This window comes from Dromiciops gliroides, chromosome 3, assembly GCF_019393635.1.
Source record: "Dromiciops gliroides isolate mDroGli1 chromosome 3, mDroGli1.pri, whole genome shotgun sequence".
Lineage (NCBI taxonomy): Eukaryota > Metazoa > Chordata > Mammalia > Microbiotheria > Microbiotheriidae > Dromiciops > Dromiciops gliroides.
In genome coordinates, this window is record NC_057863.1 from 435,889,260 (window position 1) to 435,900,603 (window position 11,344).

At 40.1% G+C, this 11,344-nt stretch overlaps 1 protein-coding gene across 2 annotated transcripts; it reads right to left on the bottom strand.

The window, feature by feature from the left end:
* Nucleotides 1-224: 224 nt before the first annotated feature.
* Nucleotides 225-8,101, bottom strand: HNRNPA3 (heterogeneous nuclear ribonucleoprotein A3). Of its 2 annotated transcripts, none has more exons than XM_043992851.1 (11): nucleotides 7,956-8,101; nucleotides 5,358-5,480; nucleotides 5,109-5,255; nucleotides 4,818-5,028; nucleotides 4,504-4,593; nucleotides 4,321-4,416; nucleotides 4,155-4,235; nucleotides 2,985-3,131; nucleotides 1,673-1,795; nucleotides 1,527-1,596; nucleotides 225-1,434 (listed from the first exon to the last, which is right to left on the bottom strand). In XM_043992851.1, exons 1-10 carry the CDS (start codon nucleotides 7,959-7,961, stop codon nucleotides 1,544-1,546), a joined length of 1,077 nt encoding a protein of 358 aa, XP_043848786.1. In that variant the 5' UTR covers nucleotides 7,962-8,101; the 3' UTR covers nucleotides 225-1,434; nucleotides 1,527-1,543. The 2 variants fall into 2 exon arrangements, with proteins under 2 accessions (XP_043848786.1, XP_043848785.1); XM_043992850.1 differs by having other exon boundaries at nucleotides 7,890-8,045.
* Between the last annotated feature and the right edge of the window lie 3,243 nt (nucleotides 8,102-11,344).

Below are 11,344 nucleotides of genomic sequence, written 5' to 3' on the forward strand. Positions count from 1 at the left end.
TATGATGATGGTGATGACATGTTGTCTAGGCACTGAAGTGCAAATGAATTCTTACTTAGAATCAAACTTGAATTCAGGGTCTTCAAAAGCGAAAAGCTTGTGTAACCAAACAATTGTGCTACATTGCTGCTGCAAGAAGGTAGTTTTAAGAGGATTACAGCTAGACTATCCTTGGTTTCATCCAGAAAAATGCATATGGTGTAAGCAGGAAAGCATGCCAGCCATTTAAGTGTTTCACAATGCGTGCTTTTTATTCTCTTGCTCTGACAGCTTGTATAAATTAAAAAGACATTAAACCAAGGTACGTATTTGAAGGTCTTTGGGCCTTTCACCCCCCTAAACCAATTAACACAAAATAAAAACCAAACAAAAAACCCCAGGTATCCAGTTTGCTTGGATACAGCAGACTTAGTGGTTGGCTATTTCTATAAATTTATTAAGAAAAATTTTTCAAAAGGGAAGGAAAGGAAAAAAATATCTACTGCCCCAACTCCCACCCCTCCATTATCCAGAACTTAATGAGGAGATTACAGGTATCTCCTACAACCATCACGTTGTGGCAGCAGTTTCAAACGTGGCCAAGGTAACTCTAGAATGGATGTTTTTAAACCTTTTTAATAAACACAACTAGGACTTGGCAGAGCTAACACACTAAATCATAGAGAATTACAATTAAAAAAAATATATATGCACAACCCAAAAGGTAATTTGAAATTTTCATTTGAAAGGTAAAGCTTAATGCTATTAATTCACAAATATACTAATTTAAATACCCAATCCTAGTTGTTATCTAAAACACACATTGCAAACATACAAATATCTATTCTCTCCACTTGTCAACTCCCATTCATATCAATGGGTATTATGGTTTGGTTTGGGGAGAATAGATTCCCCTTGACTGCAAGTCAGCAGGTGTTTCTTTACAGTTAACTTTAGCAAAATTCATACAAAATAGTAATTAACAATGATCTTCTCTACTTGTTAACTAACAAGGAAACACCTTCAAAACCGCATTTCATTAAAGTTTCTGTACTAAAATGTAGAAAAACTGAACTACACAAATATTGAAAAGTTAAAAATTCCTTAATTTTTTATTCCTGGTACCACTACCACAATTTACAGGGCAATATACCTGATGTAATGAAAAGAAAAAGAAAAGACAAAGCTACAACAGATAAAAGACCTCAGGAATGTACATCTAATTGACACTACATTGCATTAATCAATAGCTGCACTTTTTGCAAACTGTGGCTATGACAGTCCTGAACAAGAAGGGTTTCCTGTTTAAGCTGCAGTAACTTTTCTGACTATGGATCATCGTTCCTTCTGTGGCAGATTTTTACAGTTCCTCTAATGCATTTGGGACGACTGTCTCAAAGTAACCTGCAGCTTTCCTGACAACTCCTCGCTCTCTCTCCTGCTAAGAACTGTAGCCTGTTGAATAATATAGGATAAAAAAATTATTACACTCAGTGAATAGTTCCATTTATTCTTTATCATCATGATTAATATATAAGAATACCTACCCTCTTCTGTGGAGTTTTTAGAACCTTCTGCTACCATATCCACCACTTCCACCACCAGATCCATAACCACCTGAAAAGAAAATAATGTCAATTTTTCCTTTACAATAGAAATCTCAAAATTTAAGGAAGAAAATGATAATATTTACCACCATAAGGACTGCCTGAGCTCCTTCCACCAAAACTGCCTCCTTTCATGGGTCCATAATTTGATTGCTGCTGCCCACTATAATTTCCAAAATCATTATAGTTCCCACTGCCACCATAGTTACCTGAAATTACAAAGATTGAGTCATTTTTTTACTGTACAACACAGACACGACATTTCCCCTGTAAAACTACTGTATGCATGTTTTCCTGTCAACCATAGTAATATTCTCCATAGATGCTAGCAACCCTTTGGATCTGTCACTAATGGGACTATGAAATACCCATGGGGGCAGCTAGGTGGTGCAGTGGATAGAGCACTGACTGATTCAGGAGGACCTGAGTTCAAATCCAGCCTCAGACACTTAATACTTACTAGCTGTGTGACCCTGGGCAAGTCACTTAACCCCAATTGCCTCACCAAAAAAAAAAACACAAACAAACAAAAGAAATACCCATGGATGCCAACTAACAGGCCTAAGGCATTGGTAGGGGACTAGGAAAGGGATGGGGCAAGAGGAGAAATGATAAAACGAAAGAGGCAAGAATCAAGGTGATATATGAATATCACAAGACTTAGAAACCATTTAGTAGAACCCTGTACTATGGTAGAACTTGCCTATCCCTGGTTTTCTATTGTCTTGGCAGAAAGCGAATACCCTAAAAGTTAATGCAACTGTTTGATTTGCTATTATTTCTTACTCAGCCAAACTTCTAAACTCATTGATACAGCCCTGCACACAGAAGGCGCTCAAATGCTGTTGACTGTCAGGCTCATGCAGCTACTGTAACTGTAATAAAATGGAATAAACTCATACAAATACAATTATACACCTAAATAATGTTCAAGATTACATTAACATGGGTAACAAAATCTCGGATTTGAAAAAAATTTACACACCACCCCCAAGTACTGTCAAAGTGTTATTTGCTATTTTACCTAGGGTTTTCAAGTCTGCCTCTTTTCCATTTAGAGCCACTGATGAATAGTAATCCCAAATTTTGAAAAATAAATAAATAAACCCAAAAGTTAAAATAGTGGTAGTATTTGGCAATTTTAGCTAAAATCGTGGCAGACAACCATTTATATTAAAGGACAACTTTCACTTTAGCATCAATTCACATTAAATTTTTACTAATCTATAAAAATTAAAAGTCTTCCTAAGGTTGACCATAGCCTAAATTTTTTTAACTGAATGCTAATTAATTAGATGCTGTTCTTCAACATAGTACCCATGGTGCTGGAACTATACAAGCTTCTAAATACACTTAAACCTACCCAAATTATTCAAATAAGAAATGTGCATAGCTTACCACCACCAAAATTTCCTCCTTCATTGTAACCATCATATCCTCCTCCTCCTCCACCATATCCACCACCTTGGTTTCCGTATCCAGGTCCTCCACCACCACCATAACCCCCTCTACTACTGTAGCCAGGACCACCTCCATAGTTGCCACCTTAAAAAAAAGTGAATAAAGAACATACGAAACAGATATAAATGCATAAAGGAGTGCAAAGCCCTACACTGTCAGGTTTTTATAACCCAAGAACTTTAAAAACTGTTATGGGATAACTAACAAGTACCTATCTTACAAACAACATAAGAGTATTTAACATTTAACGTAAGTATTCAACATATGCTGCTACATTCTTTAAAAGCACATTACAATAAAACTATACTACAATCTAACCTCCTAATAATTATCTTCTTAGTTTGAATGTACCCCCAAACTTAGCAATATCTGTCCTTGTGAAAAAATGAGAACAGCTACAATTTATGCTGTCATTAAGCTGCTTAAATGTATTCTTGTGACTTGATACTTAAACATTTTCCAGAAATAAGTTATGCTTATATTAGTTGGTAAGTGGCTTACTTTAATGTGAGTTTTCCCGATTAAAAAACAAAATTAATCATTTAAAAACCACTGCCACCACACAATCACATAAAAGATGATATAAGTGAAGACCCAAAGGAAACCTAGGCACAAATTATTAGCACATTAATTTTATCATAAGTCAGAGGGGTGGTAAAATCTCAGAACAAAAGAAAACACTTACTTATTAATATTACCTATATATGTGAACTAATTAATCATTTTTAAATGGCACTAGTTAGTGATAGTATAAATGTGTCTGGTCAAGATCATATGGTTGTATGATTAGCAAGGCTAGACCTTAACAATAACATGTGTAAGTAAATAGTATATTTGAAATTCCCCATCAGCTCAAAATGTATGTATGATCCTATGAAATACCATTTAAAAGAATAGTTAGAAAACCCCTTTATAACCCTGAAGACTTATATTGCAACATTTCACCTGCAAAATGAAAGGCTTGGACTTAATTATCTAACGTTCTAAATCACACAACTGAAATTATAAAACAGAGTAAAAAGCTAAACACATTCTTCTTACTCCTAATGAACAGGACACAGCAAAAACTGAAATACAAAAACATGAAAAAAAGTTTAAGAACCATACCATCTCCACCAAATCCATTATATCCACCATCTCCACCTCCATAACTGCCTCTGCTGCCACCGCCACCACCACCATAACCACCTAAAGTAAGACAATACAAAAATGTATATAGCCCAGGTATCATAAAGAATCAGGTAGGTAAATTAAGAAACAGATTCAAAATTACCTCTTCCACCAAAGTTTCCTCCACGGCCAAAGTTTCCTCCACCACCTCCAAAGTTTCCTCCTCGACCCATAAAATTGCCAGATCCACCTCCACGACCTTAAAATAATTTAGGAGGGTCAGAAATGCAAGTCTAAATGTTTCTGTAAATCCTCTATCATCAATTCACATTTATCTCCAACTCACCTCTTTGTGAGCCAGCAGACTGCATCTCTTGCTTTGAAAGGGCCTTTTTCACTTCACAGTTATGCCCATTGATAGTATGATATTTCTGAACTAAAAGAACAAAGTTTTAATTTAAGAAAAACTGACAATTTTGTCTTTGGAAAAGACAAGTTTAAACAAGCTATAAATTGAGGTTATTAAACACATTATGTTCAAAAATATATACTTTCAATTATGTGAATATGGCATTACAAGCAATTTTATCAAATCTAGTTCAGAAGTCAAGCTAGAATGTTTCTTTTTGCTCATTCCAGATCCAAGAAATTGTTACATACCAACAATTTTGTCAACTGTATCATGATCATCAAAAGTTACAAAAGCAAATCCTCTCTTCTTTCCGCTCTGTCGATCTTCCATAACTTCTATAGTTTCGATCTTGCCATACTTTTCAAAGTAGTCTCTTAAATTATATTCTTCTGTATCTTCTTTAATACCACCAACAAAAATTTTCTTCACGGTTAGATGTGCACCAGGTTTTACAGAATCCTATTAAAAAAAAAAAGTAAAAATGCAATTTTCTGCAATAATCTCATGTTGGTTACACAACATATGATTCATTGGCATACCTCTCTAGAAACAGCTCTCTTTGGTTCCACTACACGCCCATCAACCTTATGTGGCCGAGCACACATTGCTGCATCTACCTCTTCTACACAAGAATAAGTCACAAAGCCAAAGCCTCTGGAACGTTTTGTTTGGGGATCTCTCATTACCTATAAAATATAATTTACATGTTACAATTTTGTTGCCCTAGGCTATGTAAGTCACTTTAAAAAAAACCCTTATGTATCTTCATTTAGATTTTAACAACTTACCACACAATCTGTGAGAGTGCCCCATTTTTCAAAGTGTTCTCTTAAACTATCATCCGTAGTTTCAAAGCTCAAGCCACCAATAAACAGTTTTCTCAACTGCTCTGGTTCCTTTGGATCATGACCCTTAGGAAAACAAACAAACTTAGCAGTTCATAATTCTCACTTATTCTCATCGAAACTTTGGATATTAGCTCTTTAGAATAATCATTACTACCATTCTACTGAGTGTAGTGTGGGAGATAGCAAAACAAGTTAGTGAATTTCTTTCAGTAGTTAATGCAGTGTAGCTACATAGTAGGAAACAAAAATTTGTGCAGCCTTTCCATGTGATTTGTTAGGTGAGAACTGGATATAGATGGATGCTACAGAGTTGTTATCTTAGAAATACTATGTGATTTACAGAAAACTTATAGCCTGGCTTTCAAATGTTGGCCTAGAATTACCACTATTTTCACCTGAAATCACATTTTGGAGAAGGAAAACAAAAAAGCTTCAGGGCTAAACTAAGATATAACCACAGACCTCCATTCACATAACAAGGGTCTAGAAATACTTGCTACTAGGCAAAGTACAGAATATTTAAACAGGACACTAATAGAACAAGACCTTGCCCTCCCATCATTCTCTTTGCAGGTAATGGAGTTGGCATCAGTTGTGAAGAAATCCAAATTCTTCTTCCAGACTCTATTGCTTTAAGAAAATTTCACTGCTGAGGCCTGAAGATTAAATTTTATATAACAATTCTAAGATAATGAAGTTTTGGAGAATATTATGTTTCTGTGACTGTACTTCTAAACTAGCCCAATTCAGAAAATTAGAATGATTCTTGATCATTAAACTTTCCCCCTCAGTCTTTCATTACAAGGGCAAACATTTTATATCCAGTTAAATATTTCCCAACACAGATTTCAGTTTCTTGATATACTGTAATTTAGGTTCCAAATTGGCACTGCATGATGGCATAACAATTGCCTTCAGTTGTATGAATGCTTTTTTGTAGTACTTCCCTCCAAAAAACTCAATGCGTAGATGGGACCTATATTAAATAATATGCCACAGCACTATTTTAAAAGTCACTTCTCAAATCCACAAGCTGAAAAAAAAGAGTTTTGATTGTCTAATGAGGATGGCCAAATTTAATCATTTATCATTATAACTAAAAGGTCTAAATTTTTAAAAGACAAAACTGACATTATTGTAAGAAAACCCACATTATCTTAACTTGAAAGATAACTATAAAAGCTTGAAATTCAATAGCTTTCATGCCTATAACATTCAGTCTGCTTTTAGAACCAGAACCTTAGAATCATGATTCAAAGCCTTGGAAACATAAACCCACTATTAACTTTGGTTTGAGTTTGATGTAGCCTATCCTCTCAATTTGTTAGATACAGTTTGCTGAGAAGTGAAGTTTGTGTTACACAAAAATCCTTAGAAAATTGGCTGTGGGAGAGCTTTCAAGAGGGTTTCTGACATGTTAGACGTTAGACTTTCCTTGCAGACACCTTGATCCATCTTCTTTTAAATCCTCCCTTTCCTCACATTTCAATTTTAAGTTATGGGAAGTAACTTCATCTACAAAAGTCACTGGTGAAAAGGCATCAGTCATGCTTTCATTACTTTTAGGGTCATGAAAAATACTTAATGGGTAAACAACTGGAGAAGAAAAAAAAAAAGGTTTCAATCCCTGCCCGGCCAGCTAAAGGAACAACACCCTCGGAGGAGAAAGGAGCAGGGAGCAGACTGAAGTGCTCTCCCAGTGGTTGAAGAATGGTTCTTTCAGGCCTAGAAACGTGGTGGCGGAGACGCTGTGATTGCAAAAAGCAGCAAGCGTTTAGATTATTTGCAGCAGCGCCTCCCCTCGCCGCCTCGTCTCCCGTCTCCCGTCTCCCGTCTCCCTCCTCCCTATCCCCTCCATTTTCCCGCTCCCGCCAGCGCCCTCTCCCCCGCCCTAGCCCAATCCCGCGCTCTCGCTAGGCAGCAGCGGCGGCGAAGCGGCGGCCATTGCGGGCCAATGCGCCATTTCATAGAGCTGAGGATCAATGTCAATGTGGCGGCGGCCGCCGCCCGCCCGCTCTCCCGGATGTGGTTGCCCGCCCCCTCCCTCCTTCCCCAGCTCCGCTCGGCTCTCCCCTCCCCCACCATCTCTTCCCAACCGCTCGCTCGCTCCCTCCCTCCCGCCCGCCTGCCATGCCGCACTCCGCCTAAAATCAGGAGCCATCACGGTCAGGCCCGCTCCGCCTCCGGATGGCGCCCCAGCCGAGCCGCGGCTATGCGGGGCCGACTTCGAGGCGGAGGGAGGCGGGAGGCGGCTCAGGAGACTGGGGGGAAGGAGGAGGCCGAGGGGGCGGCGGCGATGGCCGAGGGCCCGGCGGCTCCACCGCGGCCCGCTCCCTTCCCCTCCCCCCCCACCGCCTCAGCGCAGAGCGCGGGACCGACCGACCGACCGAGCCCCCCCCGTACTCCCCCCCGCCAAAGCCGGGGCACCCGCGCCGGCCATAGCCCAGCAACCCCCCGCTCTCCCCCTAATACCTCCTCCCCCCGGCGGCGGCGACGGCGGCCGGAGTCGGGCTGGGGGCGGCCGGGCGGCTGTTTTACCTCCATTTTGAGACCGGACTCGCCGCCTCCAACTCGGGTTCAATATGGGACCGAGAGGAAGAGGCGGGGCCGGCCGTCACGTGACGCACTTTCCGCGCGCCGCCGGCGGCTGGTGGGAAGGCGGACGTGAGGGGGAGGGGCCGGGCGTGGGCGCTGAGGGAAACTGAGAGCGAGACGGGCTGGGAGGAAAAGTGGAGGGGGGGGGCCGGAAGGCGCCTCGCTGGCTGCGGGAGCGCGCGCCGCCGCCCCTCTCTGTGCCTCCCCCCCCCCCCGCAGGAACGCGCCTTCCGTCCTCAATCTTCCTCCTTCTTCCCTTCCCCCATAGTCCTTCGGGACTGGGGCCTTTCCCGCCCTTTGCGCCCGCTTGCTAGAATGGAGGAGGAGCTCTCGGCTTCCTTTAATGCTAGATCCGTGTGCAAAGAAATCGGTCTTCACGACCTGATCTGTCTGGCCCTGGAGAGGAATTCCTAGCCACATTCTCCTTCGTCCCACCCCGTCCTAGACTCTCAAAGCCGTTAATGAAAATCCTCCTGTGTCCCCCCCACGCCCTTGCACCCCGACAGAAGGAAAGGCTTTCTTTTCTATTGCAAACATTAGGAAGGCCCTTCTCCATGCAATTTGCAGGAAAACCGTCACTTAGTCTTTACTCGCTCCTTCCACAGAATTTACGATTTATATTATGTATATTTTTACAAATCAAGTCGAGGCAGGGCCAATCAGCTTGTATTGAATGTCTGCAGGTGTCAAAGAATCTGCCACGCTGACGGTGAAAGCACTATTTTCTGATATATTTTCAAATTAAGCGTAGACACAGCTGTTCTGGACCCCAGTTTCTGCAGCCTGAAGAATTCGGTGATTTGGCAAAAAGTCTTACTAGCATCAGAATCGCCAGATATGCCGCCCGTGGGGAGAGCGGCGCCTTTATTTCAGGGCCTCCTGCTTCAGTTGTGGTTTTATATTTCAGCGGAGTTAGTGAAGAAAGGCTGTGACTACAATTAGGGCGCGATCCTCTGTTTGCCATCTCAGAGAGAACACGCCTGAGATCTCCAGGCTAAAATCTAGCCATTCTATATAAACTACAACTCTTGAGTTAATGCTTTCTTATTCTGAACTCCTTCAGTAATTGCATTTTCTAGGACGCATGTGGTACAAATCAATATAATACCATTGAAGCAGAATGTGAAATAGGTGAGGAGCAGTACAAACTGATGTTTAGGACAGGATTCCTAACCAGGAGTCTCTGAGCTTGTTTTAGATATACATATATTTTTATAACTATTTCAGTATAACTCATTTTCTTTGCAATCCTACATATTTTACTTTATTCATTTAAAAACATTCTGAGAAGGGATCTGTAGGTTTCATCAGGCTACCAAAGGAATCCATGACAAAAAAGGTTGAAGAGCCCCCAGCTCAGGGCATCAGAAAAGGAATACTGGACTAAGTAGATTAATTTTCCAGATTATTATATGCAGTTGGATGGACAGCCTATTGGGTCAGTCTAGCATCTATCTATCTATCTATCTATCTATCTATCTATCTATCTATCTATCTATCTATCTATCTATCTATCTATCTATCTATCTATCTATCTATACCTTAGAGAGATGCTGTGGATAGACAATGAATTTTGCACTTAATTAAATGAGACAGAGGGCTGGCTGGATTACATTTGAGAATTTTTGATCAGTGGTGTTTCACTTTTCATAACCCCATCTGTCGTTTTCTTGGCAAAGATACTGGAATGGTTTGCCATTTCCTTTTCTGGCTCATTTTAAAGATGAGGAAACTGAGGCAAACAGGACTAAGTGACTTGCCTAGGGTCACACAGCTAGTGTGACACTTGTCTGAGGCCAGATTTGAATTCAGGAAAATGAATCTTCAGGATGCCAGGCCAGGCATTCTATACAATGAGCCACCTAGCTGCCCTAGCTGAGAGTTTGAAAAGCACTTAGCCATTTTCAGTCTCATTTTCCTTATGGGTTAAAATAGGGATAATAAGAGCACTCACCTCACAAAGCTGTCTTAAGAATCAAATGAGATAATGTGTGTAAGATAATTTGAAATCTTTAAAACACTATGTAAATATAGGCTATTATTGCTGTTTTAGAGGCCAGCCTACTGGGAATAAGCTTTTCCATATTTAGATAAATTGGTCCAGGGATAGTCCACTGAGTTTTTCAGGGAAACTATATACAGTACTCCAATCCTTTCTAGCATGGTAAAATCTGAAAGCATTTGTACTCCACTAGCATAAATTGTCAGAACCCAGAGTCCTTTCCATACCTGATGAGACAATAGGATTAGGACTCTTGTGGAGGATTGTCTCTTCTTCCTGAGTTCAAATCCAACCTCAGACAATTAGGAGCTGTGTGACCCTAGGCAAGTCACTTAACCCTCCCTGTTTGCCTCAGTTTCCTCATCTGTGAAATGAGCTGGAGAAGGAAATGGCAAACTACTTCAGCATCTTTGCCAAGAAAATCCTAAATGGGGTCATGAAAACTTAACACAACTGAACAATAACATGATTAGTGGAGTTGGGTTTGATGTGATTTCAGTGTGACCCAGGGCAAGTCACTTAACCTTTTTCAGCTTTTAGTTTCTTTACTTAAAAAAGGCAGATAATAGAGACTGCTAGAGAGTGAATCAGGACTCTATCTTGTAGTACTTGTTGAATCATTTACATCTCATTAAGTAGACTTAGTCACAACCAAAAGCTCACTCAGGTAATAAAGACTCTCAATAATCTTTCTCCAAGTGAAAAGTACTTTGTAAACTTTAAAGCACTATCCAAATGAATTATTTTTCATTATTTGTTTTTAGACTCTCCAGGAACTTATAACCCAGTAGGAGGGTCTTTTAAGACTCCCATCTGCTCCACCTCTCAACTTGTAAGAGCAGTGACTCGAGAAACATCATCTAGAATCACAGTTTTGGTTTTTAGAGATAATCTAGTTGAATCCCTTAAATGATACCTGAATTCCTCTTCTGTATCCAACAAATGTTCATCCAGCCTCATGTTGAACAATTCCCTTGTCCAGACATTTATTACTTCATGAAGCAAATCATTGCATATAATTCTGTTCCAAAGTTCTTAGTGTTCTTTGGGCTTACCTTACATACTAGGTGCTTAATTAAATGCTTATTGACTGACTAACTGAAGAGAACAGAGTAAAGATGTATTATCTGGTCTTTATTTCTTGAAGCTATACCTTTCTTAATACAGACTAAAATCACATGAACTTTTGGGGTTGTGGAATTTTACTGATGACTAAAAGGGAGCCTTTAGTTCATTAAAACCTCCAGTTTTTACCCCCATCCTGCACTTCTGAAGTTGATTTTTTGAAGCCAAGTTTAAGACTTTATGTTTGCCACTATTCAACTCGATC